This window comes from Procambarus clarkii, chromosome 85, assembly GCF_040958095.1.
Source record: "Procambarus clarkii isolate CNS0578487 chromosome 85, FALCON_Pclarkii_2.0, whole genome shotgun sequence".
NCBI lineage: Eukaryota > Metazoa > Arthropoda > Malacostraca > Decapoda > Cambaridae > Procambarus > Procambarus clarkii.
The window spans coordinates 21,125,569-21,146,885 of NC_091234.1; the positions used below are offsets into that span (position 1 = coordinate 21,125,569).

The 21,317-nt window shown below is 38.8% G+C and overlaps 1 protein-coding gene across 1 annotated transcript; it reads right to left on the reverse strand.

Moving 5' to 3' along the window:
* Positions 1-2,181: 2,181 nt before the first annotated feature.
* Positions 2,182-20,396, reverse strand: Pen (karyopherin subunit alpha). The gene is made up of 11 exons (XM_045728416.2): positions 20,243-20,396; positions 16,074-16,290; positions 15,787-15,915; positions 14,851-15,032; positions 14,535-14,614; positions 10,193-10,368; positions 6,356-6,494; positions 5,722-5,897; positions 5,078-5,260; positions 3,371-3,553; positions 2,182-2,899 (listed from the first exon to the last, which is right to left on the reverse strand). Exons 2-11 carry the CDS (start codon positions 16,155-16,157, stop codon positions 2,660-2,662), a joined length of 1,572 nt encoding a protein of 523 aa, XP_045584372.1. The 5' UTR covers positions 16,158-16,290; positions 20,243-20,396; the 3' UTR covers positions 2,182-2,659.
* Positions 20,397-21,317: the final 921 nt, after the last annotated feature.

Genomic DNA, 21,317 nt, shown 5'->3' on the forward strand with positions numbered 1-21,317 from the left:
AGCAAAAGGCTTCAAAAAGACAGTCCTGTCCCACGGAGCATCACACCCCCAGCTGCCGCCCACCAAACCACCTCCCGACGGTAGCAGGCTGGAAAGGGAGGCTCTTAAAATTTGGTACCACATTAGCAACCTTCCACAATTGACCAGACCACACACTAGAAGGTGAAGGGACGACAACGTTTCAGTCCGTCCTGGACCATTCTCAAGTCGATTGCGAGAATCTCTCACAATCGACTGACAATGAATGTCACAATAGACTTGAGAATGGTCCAGGACGGACTGAAACGTTGTCGTCCCTTCACCTTCTAGTGTGTGGTCTTGTCAACATACTTTAGCCACGTTAGTGACTCCTCGTCTGCAACCTTCTATAACTCTTGACACACTGCCTGACTAATTACTTACTAAATATAGTAGAAAACAGCTCGCAAAGCTTTGCCTTCTTTAAACACCCTGGCAAACACTTCCCAGGCCCTGGGGATTTGTTTGGCTTAAATTTTACAATGTGTTAAATAACATCCTATTAATTACTAGTCCACCTGTCTTCCAAATATACATTTGTTCAGCTGAAAACATAACTTTAGTAAATATATAAAATATACTGTATTTAAAATACTACATCTATCAGTTTAAACACAACCTTTGTTGCATGTAACAAAAAAGAAAACATTTATTTTTACTTGCCCATAGACTATTGGCCCCTTTTAAGGTTTCAACAAAATATATCTAGAGCTGCTGCATCACGGCCTTTATTGGTGCTACCTAATGAGAAACTAAACACATTAGGAATACAAATGCTAAAATAATTCATCTTCTAGAGAGCACACTGCATCTATCACTCTGAAAGGTATAGGAAATTTTTATTTGTAATCATATTAGCCATCAAATCAACAGGTACATTTTAATGAGATTTCAGTGCTTTAATATTTACTATTATTTGTACTTTTAACTTACAGGTTCACACAGACATACTAATGCCACGGAACTCTACACAATACTCACGTGGACCCCATTAACAAGGACCAATGTAATTTAAGGAGCCATAATGTGATATATTCAAAGTAGTTAAATGTCAACCAACCTTTTCTTTTTACTAGTTGTATATGAAAAGGGATGCACCTGTTCCATGTTTCAGTCGGAGAATTTTATTTTTCCCCAACGAATTTTACACATTTTCAAATTCACAACCACGAGTTTCAAATTAAATTATCTCTGACACTCATCACATTAGGATTTTACTTAGGATTATCTAAAATATATTTAGTTTTACTAATACAAATAGATAGTTCCCCCAAAATTTATGCAAATATATAACGTTTAAAACTATAAACATAACCTAAAGAAAGTAACATTATTTGTAGAGAAACTACATATATGGTGTAAGTTTCATGTAAATTGAATAAAAAATTTAAGTGGAAACGCTTAATTTATTTTTATTGACAATAAATGAAGTCGAAGATTCTGCCACCTATCGGCCGAGGTTGACAATTTTTTTCCACAATTGGCACCCTTACACACAGGCACACATTCAATAAGGTCTCGAGATGATTTCGGGGCTTTAGTGTCCCCGCGGCCCGGTCCTCGACCAGGCCTCCACCCCCAGGAAGCAGTCCGTGACAGCTGACTAACACCCAGGTACCTATTTTACTGCTAGGTAACAGGGGCATAGGGTGAAAAACTCTGCCCATTGTTTCTCGCCGGCGCCCGGAATCGAACCCGGGACCACAGGATCACAAGTCCAGTGTGCTGTCCGCTCGGGGAGGTGTACAAGTTTCATGCAAATCACCAGAAAAAAATTGTGGGGGGATAAAACTATTTAAATACTTTATTATATGCTATTGATGGACACGATTTCAGTTGACACCTGTGTTTGGTGCCATTTTTTTGAACATTTTAGAATGTTTGACACTTCTTCCTTCCTATTCATGCTACTATGTATTGACTCGGAGCAGTTGAAGCACTATTCATATACAACTAGTCAAAGTTTGAAATCTAACCAGTTTTAATTTATTACATATTTCTGCATTATGCCCCCTTAAACTACATTGTTTTACCAGAATTTTAAAACAAATGCCCATCTGCATAGAGGAAAAATTATCCGACAATATAAACATCAGTGAAGTGTGTGTGGGGCTCACCGACAATCAAAACGGGCCTAAAATCATGTCAAGTGAAAACACTACATTTCTTTCAAAAAGATTTATTAAAGATATAGGTATGAAAATAATATGTTTGACAGGAAAAGGAAGAGTTCATTGCACTGGACAACCAAGGATCGTGTCCGTGCCAAATTGGTCCCAGCAGACTCTTACAGACAAGTGTTTAGGAATAACTCTCTAAAATACATTTAAAACAAATATGATAGACTTACATGCAATACAAAAATATTCCTAAATTCAAAATGCCATTTTCCATGAAGCAAATTTATGCTTTTTGAGAATTTCCTTGGTAACCAAGCATTGCCATACAATTTTATATAGGAACAAAAATATATGAAACAGCTTGGCAATTTATGTTCAGAGAAAATAAACCAAATGATTAGGGTGTTAAAATATTTTATCAATGAACACTAGAAGAGAATCACATCTTGGGCCTGCATTTTAACAGCAACCTGAATAGGCAACAAGGTAATAAATGCATTTAATCTACAAAAAAAATCAACTTAGAATGAGAAACCTCCATCGGGCATGTTTGTGGCCGACGTAAAGTCGTAAGTTTGTCCATTTGATGTGCTGCTGACACCATTAGTTTCTTCCTCGGCAAAGTAAGTCTCAATAATACTTAAAGCCTTTTTGTAGACCGTCTCGTTTTCATGGTTCTGAAGTTCTTCAATTTTGTCAAGTCCACCACACTCCTCTATCATCTGGCCAACACGATCTACTTCATTTAGTTTCTCTGCAGTCTGAAACACACACACATTTAACCAATTATTTTATCTAAATTACATCAAATAGCTCTAGCTCATTTCCATTATTGCGCTTCTAAAATAGTCAATGAATATTTTTAAATTAAATCCTACTGGCTGCAGGCTAGGCTCAGCAGTATGAACCTCTAAACCCTCTCCAGGTAAATCTTTCCTCTAAAAGTAATACAAATGTTTAAACTAAGACAATCTATACCCATTTTTAACCACCTGTTCCCCTTGACAGCTGACTAACACCCAGGTACCTATTTTACTGCTAGGTTACAGGGGCATAGGGTGAAAAACTGTCCATCGTTTCTCGCCGGTGCCCGAGATCGAACCCGGGACAACAGGATCACAAGCCCAGTGTGCCGTCCGCTCGGCCGACCGACTCCTAGCCTTCAACAAAGATCTAACACACTTTCCTTGTAATAAGTGGAATAAAACTTGTAGCACCGAGAAAGTACTTACTTGGAGGATGTTTGAGATGCCATCCAACACCACCATAACCGTCTTGGCATCCTTGGCGGTGAGAAGGTTGCAGAATGGATGAAGGACACCTTGGCTTACCAGCTCAATGATTTGTTCCATTGACCCTCCAGATGTAAAGTTTGTAACGGCCCAGGCAGCTTCCTTCTGAGCTTTGAAGTCTCCCTGAATAACAAAGGCAACTCTTACTATATATATTCTTACGTCTTAAAAGGGAAAAATCATTAATTCGCCAAATTCATAAGTTAATGTTTCTTCCGTATCCTCAGAATGTGAACATCAGTATATTAATCATCTAGTAATTAACTTTCCTATTGCTGCATTAGAGAAAAACTACAACCCAAGAGGAAATAAATTTGCTGCAAGCACTGTCCATTATACATTTCTATTCACTGTATAAAACCAATTACCAAAAATTAACCCGTTTAATTTAAATTTAATTTATATTAACCAGTTTCTGGCATGGATATCAGTTAAGAGCAGATGTACAATTTTTTTGGCAATGGCCAGTTCAAAATAATATACGAATTAATGTAGAAATTGAGATATATAAGAAGGCATTCTTAACTTCTGCACTGCACAAATATCAACTTTTTGGGGAGGGGGAGAGGGGGGCCCACTTCGAGAATAGACTATACAACCTAAATTCTGTGAAAAGGAACTATAGCACTAACAAAAAAATCATTGGTTATGGATCGTAGACTGTCACCAAAGGAACACACATTGTAAGAGGAGCATATGCCGCACTTTCCAACTTCAGAATAGCTTTTAATTACACTGAAGGTGAAACACTAATGCCGACTTTTTGTGCAACCAAAATTGGAACATGCAACAGTTGTATGGCGTCCTTATCTCAAGATGTAAATAAACTGGCAAAGGTGCAAAGGCGTGCTACAAAATGGTTTCCAAAACTGAAAAACAGTTATGAAGAGTGGCTAGAGGCATTAAATATGCCAAAGCTAGACAACAGAAGGAAAGTAAAATGATCACACCTGCAAAATAACAGGAATCTGCCATATTGAGAGGAATTCATGAAATTGGTAACTTCAATAACAAGAGCTCACAGGTTCAAGCTAAGGAAATAAAGGTGTGAAAAAATAATTGGAAAGTTCTTTTGCAGAATAGCAGACGGTTGGAACAACTTGAGCGAGAAAATGGGAGGCCAAAGCTGTCAGATTCCGAGCGTTATATGAGTGATGGGAAGGTTGGACACAACGAGCACAGCTCATCCTGTAACTAACAGAGTAATTACAAACCTTAATCTTGTGTGCACACAGCACAGTTTACCCGTAAATATCTACATGTTAATCACGCATTTGCTGGTGTTAAAAGTTCAATGACCACTGTGCATTCACAATGCTGGATGGGGGATGTGGCATACATGCTCTTTGTTTAGTTACCAAGGACTTAGAAAGCATGGGGTTTATTCTGGGTGGACAAGCGAGGAAGTAAACGAGTGCCTCTTATGCCCAAGTTTTAAATTATAAATTGGTTAAAACAGCCATATTTGTGGTGTGCAGTGCAGGGGTTAAGTGAATTTATGTATAGCATTTTGAAGGTTATGAATAAAAACTAAAAAGAATCATGATAAAAGGATTAGTACATTTTCCACAATGCATTGCATACATCTACACTATGCAATATTTGCAGTTACAACCCTCTACCATATTTACAAACTGTCATCCTCACCTTATCCAAGACTTGGCAAATAGGGGCAACAAGTCCACTATCTATAACTGCCTGTATCTGCTCCACATTACCAGCTGTAATATTGGAAATTGTCCATGCAGCTTCCTTTACAATGTTGTTGCGGTGATGTCTCAACAATTTGGGGAACACTGGCAATGTTCCAGCATTTATTACAACATCAGTCTGAAAACAAGCACAATTTGAAAATTTTGCAAAACTTGAGAAATTGACATTTCCTTTGTAAACTTTCATATGTAAATATATTCATCAAACAACTCAGGATGTGAACATCAATATTGTAATCATACAAGACAATTAGCCTAATGCACAAGTTCTAATTAAAATACAAGTTCAAAGGTCAAGGTCAAAAATTATACAAGTTCAAAAGTTCAAGTTCATACAAGGTCAAAAATTATACAAGTTCTAATTAAAACTGGCCAACCAAAGAAAAATTTCTGTGCCCCGTTCTCCCACCGATCTTTAATTTCAGTGGAAAATGTCCAGAAAACTCTTACTTTAGAATCTCTGCACATTTCATGCTTATATGGTGTTAACTCTTGTTTACACAAATTGCTAAACAAAATTTATCAAGACTAATTGGATGGTCAGGATTTGGGTGGAAGGAAGAGATTTAAGCCACTCACTTGAGTATCATTGCCAGTAACAATATTTCCAATTGCTCTTAATGCAGGGGTTACAACTGGAAGGTCATCACAGTTCAGCAGCTCCACAAGGCGTGGTACAACTCCAGCATCAACAACCTCTTGGATTTTCTCATTTGTTCCATCGGTTAAGTAAGACAAAGCCCAACACGCATCAGCTGAAATAGCCAGAAATACGCCATAAGCTTTAAACTATTTATACAATGATTCAAGCAAAAATTCTTTCTTCCAATTCTAACAGGTTTGATCAATTTCAGCATTTACACTTTCAGGACAAGTTTTAAAATAATATGCAGTGTTGAACTTTGATAAAGTAACAGATTTATCCCCCTGTTAAATTAAACGATTAATAGCCACTGACCTTTACTACCACTCACTGGATGGGTATGGGATGCATAAACGAACTAAATTAAACTTTTGGTGTACTATTATGATGTATTATGGTGTACTGTACTATATTTGGTGTACTATTATCATTTTACACACCGACTGGTCACAATGCCCATCATGCATCTCACTACCAAGAAAATAAGGTTCAATACAATGTCTTGTTAACCAATAATCTATAATGGTACACATGTTATTCCATTATACTTCAAGTGGAGGCTAAACTTACCTTGGACTTCTTTATCGGGATGACAAATTAGGTGACTCAAGGCAGGTAAACACTGCTTTACAACTTCAAAAGGTGGCGAAGGATTCTTGTTTCGGCACAGGTTACTAAGCGTCCAAGTTACATTTCGTAAGAATGAATGCTGTGGACAAAAATTTAAAAATTTCAATTTGAATATGAGATGTGAATGAGATGTACAAGCCAAAACCTATACATTTTTATGATCTTTAAATGTTATATGCACATCTCTAACATGGGATGGCTGAGCACTTGTGCACTGCATTATGCCTTTTTTAGCTGTACAAGTGAAACAATGACCATCTTTAGTGACAAATTTAACAACTTGCTTCTTTTCTACTCAATAGTAGAGAAGTACCATCTGTACAAGTACTGTTCCATCAAAAATTATATACCAAACTATTTTAAACGATTATTACACTTTACAATCCTCTCATATCAAGTTATACTGTGTGTGTGTGTGTGTGTGTGTGTGTGTGTGTGTGTGTGTGTGTGTGTGTGGACACTGTGGTGGTGGGGACGCGAGTCTAACTCGCGCAAAAAAACAATATACTGTACATTATATCAAGAAATATTTCGGAGATACAGGAACTAAATGAAGTCTGATCTCATAAAAAGTCTATACATTAAACAATACAGTACACCATATTGATTGCCATCCAAATTTTACGTTTCAAAGAAACATCAAGTGAAATTAGAGTGTAGACAACCAATACAACTGCCTGCCTCCTCTGTGGTGCTAGGAACCTTTAGAAATAAGTTACAAACTTTTTTAAAATCACATCCCTCTGTTGAAACATCGGGAAATAGTGGGCCATAGTGCTTAGCTCACTATGTAAACAATTTTAGAACATTTATGTACGTTATCTTAAGAGAAATTACACAAATCCGTTGTGTAAACGAGACCCATCTTTAGCGTAGGACCATCTCGAGTTACCATGTGCTTACTAGGAATTTTTTTTTAAACAAGTGAAATGTACCCAGACACAAAAATAAGACACCTAAACTAAGATAATAAAAAATAATATGCAAGCAATGTATGCAAACACATGAACAAAAAGTTAAGCGTGTGACACGAGGCAACAACACTGCTGGTCCATACAGCCACCTTACCGGCTGGTCTTGTCCATCCACCGACCACCACCTACCAGTCCACTGCCTTCACTACCACCACCACAAATATTCAGTAAAAATGTGCACAGAATGCTACAGGAAAGATTACCATTAGCGCTTTCATTGCCAACTCTGCAGTCACACAGTAAATTTGCTAACATGACATAACGCAAGGAAAACGGGTCTCAGACCACTGTACTGATTAGGCAAAAAGAATATTACTTTCTTGAAGAGGATCACAAATCTTTATAATACACCTGAAGAGAACAGGGAATCACTTCTAAATGAAGTGCATAGAAATTTCAAATGTTTACAAATTGTCCATGAAACCCAGGTAGAATCAGACTTGGCACCCAAGCTGGGTGCAGTCTCAGTGCCAGGGTTGAGCAAAGAAAAAGGACAAAACCTGTCAATATTATAAATGAGGTATCTGTAAACACAGGATATTGAGAAGTTAAATTTGGAAAATACAAGTACCATAGAAAGTGCAAAAACCCCCTTAGTACGGGTAAATGTACCAAAAGCTGTGTATCTTTCCACCCAGAACTTTGTTGAAAGTCTTATTTAAGGAGTTCTTGCAAAGTCCAGCTTTTCATACGAGATACACTAGACGAATAACAGACCACCACTAAGATAATTTTTTTTAGGAAGAGGAAGAGAAGAATAGCTAGAAAATATCCACACTATCAACTAGGTCAAATGAGGGTTGGGGAGGAGGAGACAGTGGCTTCCCTACCACAGCCTCAAATATTAACACAAAGAAAAGCATCCAGCACTTCCACAAACAATTTATTTGTCAACATCCAGGGTATAACAAATCTAACAAAGTTCATTTTATAGCTGGCCTCCTACACAAGGCAAATGCAGTGTTTACAGCCCTAACACACCCACACAAAGGACTACTGTGATTGTGAAATATGAACTTTTTGAAGAGCAATCCATTCAGATGTGACCAGAGGGTACAGGGTGGGGGTGAGCCTGTACCTCAAAGACTTATCTGCACTGAGCTGCTGAACACTACAAACTATATAGTGGAAGTACTGATAAACAAGATCCTAAATGCAGACGAGGAGTCACAATAACGTGGCTGAAGTATGTTGACCAGACCACACTAGTAGGTGAAGGGACGACGACGTTTTGGTCCATCCTGGACCATTCGCAAGTCGATCGATCGGCTTGAGAAACTATCGACCTGAGAATGGTCCAGGACGGACCGAAACGTCGTCGTCCCTTCACCTAGTGTGCGGTCTGGTCAACAAGATCCTAAATGTAGTTATTGTCCTTGTTTATATGTCACCTGCGGCAAATCCTCAGCAGTTTAAAGATCAACTAATGACAGTGTGAAAGCTCAAATCCAGTCCCAAAACATCTTGCTTGGGTACGACAACCTACGGCACCTGAAATGGAAGAACCTAGCTAACAATAATATCTGAAACAATACCAGGAAGTAGCCTAAATGATGTCACAAACAAATAACCTACTATGGATGTGCAACAGATTTGCCTTTAATAAAAAAAAAAATGCCGAACCCCATTTTCACTAATAATAACGAAATGATCAGGAACAAATTATGATTACAAATACTGGTTATTCAGATCACAACTTTATTCCCTCCATGCTTGTCAGAACCTCAATAGACCTGCAAAACCAGTCCCAAACCCCAGAGAAGGGGAATTCACCAAATTAAATTTTAATGAACAGAATTGTGAGCAAATAAACAGAAGACCTCACAGAAATAAGCTGGGAAGAACTGGAAAATGCAAACCTGAACCAGTGCCTGGAAAAAAATTAGTTCAAACTGCATACCCCTAAGAAATTGACAAAGAAATGCAGATTGGAAAGGGTTTGGCATTCCCTTCATAAGTAAAACAAATCCCGGAGCACCTCGAGTCACACCATATCTCATAACAAAGGCGGCTAGGTAGAGTAATAGAAACGATCAAACTAAAAACAAGAATAAAAAAATCAACGACACCACAAAAGGCCATCGGTGAAAGAAATCAAATATTTCTCCTATATTTTGAAAATATTCAAAGTAAAGACTACATCTGGTATTGGGCCCCTGCAGAAGGGAGATGGACCTTCCACAGATGACAAAGAAATGGTTGAAATACTGAGGAATCTGTACAACTGTTTTCAGCAACACCCCACAAGACCAGAAGGCATGGCAGGATGTGCAGAATACCCCCGTTGAAGAGCAGAGGGACAATAGGTACTCAGAACTCCAACATTAGAGGCCAGAGACTGTTCCAACACCTTTCCACTACACAAGGGGCACAAATGGCCAACCCCTCAAGTGTTCAAGAGAACTTTATAAACACCAAATGACACCTGATCGACCAGGCTGTGATTCATACTTCAGACTGCGAGCAGCTGCATCCAACAAACCAGGAGGTCTGGTCGACGAACGGGCCACGGGGGGACGTTGAGCCCAGAAATCATCGCAAGGTAACCACAAGGTAAAGTTCCATTTTCAGTTCACAAACATGTATCTGATCAGCTACAACTTACCAGTGAAACCGAGGTCTACCAAAATGTACAAAAAGTTTTAAATTGCTCTTCAAGCCCAGATCTCATTTCAGTTAAGAATAGAGAATACTAAGATTTAATTTTTTGTTTGCCATTCAATATTACAACTACATACCACAGTATTTAAGAGTGACAAATTCTCATAGTCTTTCCTAATTTACCAAAAAATGTGTCAATTACCTCTGTTTCTGGCTTTATGAGTTCAAGAAGAGGTTTCACAATTCCAGCTTTGATAACGAAGTCTCTTAGTTCAGGTCCATCACCAGCAATATTTCCAAGTGCCCATACTGCTTGCTCAGCTACATTAGTATGTGGCGATCTTAGCAGCTTCACAAATGAGATTACTGCACCCGAAGCTGAAAATATATTTTTACAATACAATTTATACAAAAGTGCAAATTTAGGGACCAATAGCCTCAGAATACAGTAATGGATATGTACATTCTCCATGAACACTAGCCTTTTCTTCTACTGCTTACTTTATTTTATACAATGATTTATTAATCAATTTGGTCCTAGTTTTAACCCTTAAACTGCGCATGGCGTATATATACGCCCCGAGTAACATGTCCCATGGTGCGCATGGCGTATATATACGCCATAGGGTGCCAGGCCTGATTCAAATGGCCCACGGCTACACGGGGTTCACAGTAGCTTCCTCAGGGCTCTTGTAAACAGATGCCATTTAAAAAAAAAATCGTGGGCAATATTCTCAGGTGTGAGAGGCACAGTACTGTTGGAGCAACCAAGGCCGGCGCACGCAGCATGAGCGGACAGCATTGATGTTCAGCTTGTGACCACAGCATCGCCGAAAAATGTCAATAAATATATAATTTTTATTATTTAGCGATGACAATATTACAGATGACCAATGACTGATAAATAACTAGGGTTGTGATAATAGCAGGATTGTTGTAATAATTAGCGCTGTGGGAGGAGTGATGCTGAGAGATGGAGGGAGACAGCATCGTTTACTGACTGTGTGGCTAGCTGTTATTGTTTGCATTCACCATACCAGGTCAGTGGTTCTCTATGATGAACACAAATGTAGATACTTACATTTAATGTGTATTACATTATATAATGTGTGTATTAGTGTAATAACAGCAAAAGGATTATGCTGGGAGGAGCCATATGGGTGACGGAGGTGACGTCGTCTGCACGATTTGTCTAGCTGTTTAGAGGGTGGCCACTATGCTCTTTGGGCGCACTACAAGCTTAGGTGTACAGTTACGGTGCATAAAACATGTAGATATTTATATATAATGTGTATATAGGGTAATAACACTGCAAAAGGTATTGTTGGGGGAGAAAGTTTAGTGCGTGTGACCTTGAAAGAGTGAGGGAGCCGCCAGCCGCCATCTGTGTATAGCGACGACTCTTAGTGCCTGAACTAACTATATCAGCTTAGCTGTACAGTTGCGGTGAACAAAATATATACATACTTATATATAACGTCTGTATATAGTGTAATAACACCACAAATGGTATTGTTGGGGGAGAAAGTTTAGTGCGTGTGTTGAGGGAGTGGCAGCGAGTGGCTGGCTGGTGTGTGGCGGTAACTCTTCGTTGCTTTTCGATTCTCAATACCAACTTAGTGGTTCGTTATTGTGACCAAAACATGCAGATACTTATATATAACCTGTGTATAGAGTAATAGCAGCAAAACTATTTGTTTATCGTTTTATAAACATAATTGAATCACTAATATGCACATCATACTTTTGAGTATAGCAATTATTCACCACTTTTATTATATAAATATATTACAACACACACTATTGAATAATATTACTGCAAAAAAACTAAGAAAAAATAAATCGGAGACATTGAAACAATTAGGTAATGATATCTTTGTGGCAACTCCCATCTGTCGCACGGGTGACGCTGACCGGGTCTGACGACCGCTGTCAACGCCCACTTTTTGCCAGACTTCCTCGGTCAATTGTGCCCAAAATATGTCACCTATTTTTGTTTTATTTTTTCCGTGTTCAGGGGGGACAAATTAACATGTTTAGAAGATTAAATTTTTTTTTATTTTTTTTTCTTGCACACAGGGGTGTAAATGTCCCAAGGACCCCTGAGCAGTGTAAGGGTTAATGCATTGAGGCACATTTATATTGTAAATATTAAACCTATGAAATATTACGTACTCATTGGTTCAGTATACATAGACTTTTACATACTATGGATATCTAAACTACCCATCAGAAATAGAAGAAATGACAGTTTCAGTCAACCCTGAAAGACTATAAAGTTGTGATAATGGTCCACGACTGAACCTTGTTTCTTCACTTCCCACCGTGCAGTTTGAAGATTACACACATTACCACATTTACACCTTTTCGTGTATGACTACAGCAAAATATATAGAAGTAAAATTACAAGGAAATATTATCCACAAGTATATTGAAGGGGTCATATCGCTTATGGCCAAGTGAAGTTAGTAGAATACTGAACAGCACAAACATTACAAGCCATATATACAAGACACATTTTATATAAAGCAAGCCATCTCAAACTATTACTTCCCCCGAGCATAACTACCCAATCCAAATAGTTCTCTGCCAGATATTACTAGACAACGACGAGAGGACTCCACCCGCAGCGCCTTAGTACCAAGATTAGTTTTTCTGGTTTATTAAAAAGCCTAATAAGAGCAGCAATGTCGTTTTTCAAACTGTCTACTTCTCCTCTAACTTGTACACTTATATAGGGGCTCCTCAGTGCCTTATAATTAGTCTACACTACTCTTACCAAGATTTGCTTTGTTTAAGGAAGCCAAAATAAAAAAGCTTGGAAAAATTATAAATTATTGCAAAACAAGGCAATAATACATTAAATGTACAATTTTTATATCACTGACCCAAACAGGAAATTTTGTAGTTCAGTAAAATTTGCTCCTTGGAGGCACAGCTATTAACAGCACAGTGCACAAAAATAATGCAGACTTTTCCCTCCAATAATGTTAACATTATCGCTCACTTTGGACACCGATCACATCCATTTTTTTTTCTCTCTCTCTCTCTCTCTCTCTCTCTCTCTCGAGTCCTAGCTGTGGACAGGACTGTGTCCACTACAAAAATATTTGTATAAAATTCATTTTTTTATCCCATCGACCTCTGGATAGTTTCAAAATGAGCACCTTTAGAATGCGCACAATTTGATACCAAAATGAAAGATTTAACACGAAACTTTATGTCAGAACACTTTCAAGATTATAAATGCGTTTTTGGATCTAAATTTTAAAATGTTAAAATTCATTTTATTGTGCTATTATTATGGGACTAGTTTTAAAATGCACGCCTTTATATTGCAAACAATTTGATACCAAAATGAGCGATGTAACATGAAAATTGATGCCATCAAACTGAACGAGTATACGCATTAGGTTGTGGTGTGCAAATTGGTGCTCGTTCACGGGTAATTTTAGGCTTGCTGTGGGGAGTCTCACCAGGCTTTTGGACATTATATGCATATACATCTGCAGGGAATTTAATTGCAAACACAATGATACCATAACGAATGACGTAGCACAAGAATTAAGGCGAGAAAACAAACTAGTACACATTTAGGCGTCACCGCACGCTTGCCCACACCATTAGCCCCATGACGTCAAAGTCTGCGGCACTCTCGTATTAACACTGAGCTGCGGACGTGCGTGCCCCAGGTTGCTCAATACAGAGACCTTCCCACTTAGGAATGGTGGCCAAGATTTGTGTAAATGTGATCCGTTTACTGGAGCGCCAACAAAGCCGTTGTGAACCCCTTTTAGTCTAATCTTGTGCAAGATAAAAGAACTAGTGAAATTGTTGTAGCCGTTGGAGCTACAACAAAAAATGAACATTATAATAATCAGGGAGGCCCCCCACAAGACAGAGAGGCTAGGAGGAATTTAAAGGAATTCTCTGCAAAGTGCAGGTAAATGTGACAACTGTAGGCATGGGAAGGTTCAACATTGACAAATACCAGTGAAGGATGCCTTCCAAAGTCAAGTCAAGTATATACTGTACAGAAGAGAAGGTAAGAGGTATGGGGGAAGATACAGCTGGGTGTTCACCGACCAGGACAAGTTAGGGTGAAAACAACGAAAGGAAAAATACAGGACACGAAACCGAGAACGAGACAGAGGCCAGAGCAGATGGACATCAGGCCAAGATAGTGGGGCCTAATTAGCATGGCAAAACCTTTACTGTACCTCACAAAACCATCTACACAGCTTTATCCATTAGTCAAATTTCTAGTGTAGATCTTTGACTCAAATATAACAAATACTAGCCCATCAATAACATTAACACCAATTAAAATTTGCAAGACCCCCCCCCCCACCATTCAACCAAATTGGCTGAGCATGATAGTAATATATATATTAAAAGTAGTCCTAAGTTATGTATTTTTTTGTTTGATTCATTGAAGACGCTTGCTCTCTGCAAGTCTTAATAAATCTGCAGTCTTAATAAATCTTTAAATTTCAGAACTACTGGGAAAGATAAAGGATGACAAAACTAACAAGTATTCCTACCTGCGACAGCCTGAGTTTGTTGTGATGTGCCAGAAGCAATGTTAGTCAGCGCCCAGGCTGCTTCAAACTGCAGAGCAGGGCTGCAACAAATCAAATCATTATCACCACCATACAAAATTCAAACAAATAATCAGAAATATATTTATCAGATGCACATTATAATCAGAATTGGCAAGCCTGTGCACCACCACATCCAGCATAGAACATGCAAGGACAGGGGAGCAACAGAATTATATACCTTCAGATGACGCGCATGTGCAAGGTTACTCATCATTTAAGCACGACAACACAACCATCGGGTCCTTAAAGTACTTACTTGTCTGCTCTTTCCAGGAATTGTACAAGAGGATTAACCATGCCAGCTTCTATAATAGCATCTATGGGAGGGTTGCGTTCTCGAGAGAGCATCTTTCTTGCCGCCTGTGTAGCGATTACTTGTCTACTGCTATCTGTACTAATAATGCCATTGATAATTTCCTCAAGACTCATCACAGGACCCTACAAAAGAAAAGTCAAATGTCAGATCATAAAACTCTTAATGTCTAATAAGTTGCTAAAAAAAAAAAAAAAAAAAAAAAAAAAAAAAAAAAAGAGAATGCCAACTATTTTTTGGATTACAATTTCTAGTAAACAAATTTGACAATCCTAAGGTTTCCACCAAGGTGTGGAGGCACCACCCTAGACAAAATAAGGTATGTGGAAAGTGGTAATACAGTTACCACTTGAAAATACAATACAGTTACCATTTGAAAAGAAATTTTCAAATGTCATACAAAACATTACTGACAGACCTATATTTCCCTGCCATTGAAATCTAACCAAAGTCTCCCTACATCAGGAAAATTATATTAACAAGCAACTTCATTTTTTGAAGATATAGTGTACCAGGAAAATATGAAACTAGGCACACTCAAAATTCAATTTTCTGCCCAACACAGACATGTTCACACAAGTGGCCAGGACTGGGAGAACCGCAACCAAAAATACTTTCGAAGTAATGGTAACTCAGTAAAACATTATAAAGCTGCACTTTGGTTAAATCAGCACCTTTTATCACCAATATGCAGACCTTCAGACAACCTTGCAGCATGACAAACTAAGCACAAGCCAGAAAAACACTTGTGCACTCAACCTTACAATCTTACAAAAATTTAGTACTAGAAATAATGAAAAAACTTTACCATGTCAATTATAATTTAGCACTAATTGATAAAGCAAGATATCCCCTCAGCCTGTGCCTAATAATTATTACCGTGGTATTCTGTTCCTGGAGAGGAGAGGTTGGATCATCAAGAGAGACATTTCTTCTCTTCAGCAACTGGTCATCCTTTTTAGCCTTCCGTAACTCGATGCTGGTCTCTTGTCGCCGACGGCGCATCTCCTGTGGATTGGTTTTAAAAATTCAATGTTACTACATGCATTATTAAGCTAATATTACCAAAACTTTACAGCAAATTACAATATCAATTTTCTAAAACTCTTGAAAACATAAATTAGTCGCCCATCCCCAAAACTTTCCCCACACACACACACACTTACCTCCATATCTTTGCCCGCATTTTTAAAGCTTTTCATGCGGCTAGGGCCAGGGCTGCTATCACGGGCAACAGCCGGTGCTGGCATTCTGCTGGAGGACTCCAGGCTAGCGATTTACAAGTGACAGTTTAACTTGGACAGCGAGCGCCACCTGGCAACACTTACGACACCAATGCTTTCTAGTCGAGCTTTGTTTCTAGCTCAATATTTACTTGGGAACCTGCAAGAAAATTTAAAGATATTAACATGGCATTCTTAACTGTGTACTAAAAATTTAATTAGGTAATTTGTCTTTCAAAAGTAAATGATTAGAGAAAAAAAATAAAATAAAAATATTGTAGCACCAGATTTTCATTGTGGCACCAAAGATGCTTAGACTAGTTGTGGGAAGAGAAACGAATTCAATATATGTACTAGTACTATTTTAAAAACCTCTCCATCTAAAGGAGGTATATTATGGAAAAATGTGAAATGAAAACTGGTTCGATTTCAATTGAACCGACTAATTGTATATAACATTTGATATAACACTAATGTGTATACAACATTTGATTTGGTTCAAGTCTCGGCATCATAACAAATAGGAAGGGAGAAAAAAAATTGAATTTGCAAATTTTTTTTCCAAAATTGTCAAAAATTATCAAAAAAGTGTCAATTTATATCGTGTATCACAATAGCATATAATAAAGTATTTTAATATTCAGTTTTATGAAAAAACTAATATTTTTTTATCAGCCGACTAACATGAAACACCTTACAGAACGCAAGCCTATCTGTAAGGATACAAATTTTGGAGGAAAATAGTTGAAGTCAATTTCATCCATAGGCGGCAGAATCTTTGATCTTATTTATGGGCAAGTAATTTTTTTTTTTTTTTCAATTTACATGAAATTTACATCAACATTTATAGAGCACTTTATTACCAAGTTCATTTATTGATTTTATAAATATATAAATATTTGCAAACATGAAATATTGGCATGCATTTTTAGAGAACTTTGACTACTTGCATTAGTAAAACTAAACATTTTGGATAATCCTTTTAATAAAAATTCTTTATTATATGCTAATATGATATGAGTGTCAAATTATGTCATTTGAATCTTGTGGTAGAAGTAGATTGAAAATGTAAAATCCATTGAGGGGAGAGAGGAGAAGAGGAAAAAAAAAAAAAAAAAAAAACTCCCTTTCCATTCAGGGTGCAATACTGAAATGTAGAACAGTTGCAGCCCTTCTTATATATAACTAGCAAAAACATTTCCAAATCTCGTAATATGCCACCTTGAAGCTTAATCTTTCTCACCATCCTCGTGTGATTAGTACCAAGTGTACGATGGAACTAGTCAAGTTCAACCACCTCAGGTTCACAATCACACTAATGGCATTTTATATTTTTATTTTGAGATATATACAAGAGTTGTTACATTCTTGTACAGCCACTAGTACACATAGCGTTTCGGGCAGAAACCCTGGAATACGATCCCCGCCGCGAAGAATTGTTGTTACAACCAAGTACACATTTTACTGTCGAGTTAAAGAGGCTACAGTTAAGGATTTGCGCCCAGTAAATCCTCCCCGGCCAGGATACGAACCCATGACAAAGCGCTCGCGGAACGCCAGGCGAGTGTCTTACCACCACACCACGGAGACTGGTTATCTGAATCACAAGAGATTATTAATGTTACCCATTTTAGTTACCGGAACATTTGACAAGGCCAAATTTCTTACCAGAAAAAAAGTAACTATTTTCTAAACGAGCTCTAACTTCCTCATGCAAACTCCCACCTTATACCATGTCACTTGCTGTTTACTCTAAAATGGAGGTAAAGATCTTAAACCACAGGTTACCATTCAAATTAATAAAATATTCCCAGTTTGCTAACTGTAGGTAGTAACCGAGTGATTGTAACCTATCCACCGCTGCCCACTGGATGGGGGGGGGGGGGTGCAGGACAAACATATCAACTGTGACACTAGCTCTCCACATATGTCAGTTGCATAATTTAGAAACAGTACTTGTGGTGTCGATCTCGAACCCATTGTTGATGTGACGACTTATATTGAATTTTGTAACTAGCTCATCAAGATAGTAACTTGCTTAGCTAAATGAATTGTGGAGTTCAGTCCCTGAGCCCATTATGTGCCTCTGTAACCCATTCCACTACCACGCACAAGATGGGTATGGGGTGCATAATATATGAACTAAAAAAAAAAATGAAGCCAAGAATTTATGCAACTTCATCCCAGCCACAGATACTCAGATAACAACACTCTAAACTGGATATCACAGTTTCTTTATACAGTTTTTTCCACTTCAAAAACTTTCAAATCTTTACCTATATTATCTGCCTCCGAGATTAACCACGTTGTATTACATATTAAATGCCATGCTTTTAATTATGAGAAATTAGCAAAAGATAAAAACTTAAAAAAAATTGTTTAACAAGTTTTTTTGAATTTTACTGGAAAAGTCCGAGGGAAGTCATTTATAATAAGCTTTAAAACTATAATCATTCAAAAAGCACATACCAAAACTAGAGAAAACTTCACCCAAACCTTCAGAAGGAAATTACCAGTAGAAAGCAGCAGCCTGGTAAGACTATACCACATGGAAAAGTTACAAACACAGGATAACTGATTAAAGGGATATGATCGGGCACAAGGAATTGTGACCAACCATTTGTACCATTGGAGCTGGAACACCGACCCTACAAGAAGAGGGCATTGCTGTACTGGGCACAGGAGAGAGACCATAAAGAAAAATGGAATAAAAATCCATTAACAAATAAGTCGGAAACCACTACACTGCAGTAAAAAATAAAAATAAAAAAAGATATTGTAAATGACTAAAGTGGAACTATGCTTATTCTATACTCTAATAATTGCATGAACTTTGGGGAATAATGAATAAATAGCTTATCTGTTGGGCAAGACAGATTTACCGAGATCAGAAACTTGCTACAAAAAAACGTTCGACTATTTTAAAAGCAGGAAATTGTAGGAACGATAAAATGCAGCCAAAACTGATTAAGAACAAATTTACCTACTAGAAATGGGCATCGATAAATGCTAGAGATTTCTTTGACTGTGTTCACATTTCCGACACGCACAAATGTCGGATTTTTTTTAGTTCCATGGTTCAGTTTTGGTCATACGAGAGGATGTTGTGGCTGTGAATTTTTTTTTTTACGGGCTCACCATAGCCCGTGCTACCTGGAAGTTGTTCCAAATAGCGGACTTTAAATAACGTTTTTTGCCATAAAAAATTATGAATTTTAGAATTACAACTAAATGGTTGCTCCACCACACAGGACACACGCAGAAAGGGGGGAAGAGCCCCCCCCCACCACACAGGACACCCATTGAGGGGGGAAGAGCCCACCCACCACACAGGACACCTGCAGAGAGCGACAAGAGCCCCCCACCAAAAAGGACATCCACAAAAAGGGGGGGGGGAAGAGCCCCCCACACCACACAGGACACCCACAGAAGGGGGGGGAAGAGCCCCCCACAGAAGGGGGAAGAGCCCCCCACAGAAGGGGGAAGAGAGCCCCCCACACCACACAGGACACCCACAGAAGGGGGAAAGAGAGCCCCCCACACCACACAGGACACCCACAGAAGGGGGAAGAGAGCCCCCCACACCACACAGGACACCCACAGAAGGGGGAAGAGAGCCCCCCACACCACACAGGACACCCACAGAAGGGGGAAAGAGAGCCCCCCACACCACACAGGACACCCACAGAAGGGGGAAGAGAGCCCCCCACACCACACAGGACACCCACAGAAGGGGGAAGAGAGCCCCCCACACCACACAGGACACCCACATAAGGGGGGGGGGCGCCCCCCACAAGTCAATAAAATACCGCGCACAAGAGCGCCCCCCTCCACACCACCACCACCCGCGCCACACACCACCTGCAGGCAGCCCCACCCCACCTCCCACCACACAACACACAACACCCCAAGACATAAAACATTCCCCCCCTGGCCGGTCGCCATTGCCACCACATGGCAATCGCGTGGAAAAACATCTCCCTCTATCGCCATTCCCAACCAGTAGAGCGCCGGCCGCCGCTGCTTACACCCCTCTAAGAGGCTTTACGGGCACAAGAGCCACAGCAAAGAGGCGTTAAAGAGGAGAAAAGCGGAGGAGAAAGGTGCCAAACCTGGTCGACGCGGTGTGATGTCTTTGTCTGGTGTCGCCCTCCGCCGCCTGGCTGGAAATTATAACATGGAGAAGGCGGACGCTGATTGGTCCGTTCAAATGCAGGTCCCGGTTACTAATTACTCGCTACGGCTCCCTTTTAATGGTTTAATGTCAAATTTACATTTTCAAATAAAGATCGAACTCCAATTTTATGAGGCCATTTATTTTTGGGGTGTTTGGTCGCGGCGAAGGGTGTTTTAAATTGACGAAACCATAGATTTAATTTGCAAATCTAGTGAGCAAGGTGGTGATTGGTGGGAAATTTAAATGTCCGCAGACGTACCCCAACCTGTGGCACGGCCCAACACGTTATTCAGGAGTTATATCAATACAAAAAAAATATATGTTCTGCATAAATATATTATTTATTTATATATGTATATATATACAAGAAGGTATTACTATACCATTTTGTATATTACAAGACTACTATTCTACTTTTACTAGCCTTCTACTACTATACTATAGACACAATATTACTATTGTGTAAGCGCGTTGTAAGTCATTGCTAAATTGTTTGTTTTTATTATATCGCCATTGTTATTTTATATGGTTTGTATACGGTGATAAAGACATAACGGATGGAGGTGGAAAATGAACATTTGATTATATTACGCAGAAAGAAATTGAATTACGCACTCAGGACGAATAAGAGTCACATCGTATACAGGACGGTTCGACAATGGATTTTGAAACCTACCTAACTTAACCCAGCTCAACTTAACCTAACCCAACCCAACCGAGCGAAATACAGCCCAACCTAAGCTAATACATCCTAGCATAGCAATATACACGGTTGTAATAAACAGGAAACGAGCTTAGTCGAATTATCTCATCTCGTGTCCGAAACGACCATACCCTACTTAGGACAGGTTGTTAGTCATCTGTTTGTTCTGTCTCACCTGTGTTAATGGCGGCTTTGTCAATGTCAGTTGTACTCACTTGTCTTGTGGGGGTTGAGGCTCGGCTCTTTAGTCCCGCCTCTCAGTAAACTGTCATTCTATTGGTGTACAGGTTCCTGAGCCTACTGGGCT

What these genes read in the sequence shown, in the direction of transcription:
- Pen (XM_045728416.2), bottom strand. Translation starts at nt 16,157, where the DNA reads ATGCCAGCACCGGCTGTTGCCCGTGATAGCAGCCCTGGCCCTAGCCGC. An exon ending in TCCAGGAACAGAATACCACG is followed by an intron (nt 15,033 to 15,786) that starts GTAATAATTATT and finishes TTTCTTTTGTAG; the next exon opens with GGTCCTGTGATGAGTCTTGA. An exon ending in TTCCTGGAAAGAGCAGACAA is followed by an intron (nt 14,615 to 14,850) that starts GTAAGTACTTTA and finishes GATTTGTTGCAG; the next exon opens with CCCTGCTCTGCAGTTTGAAG.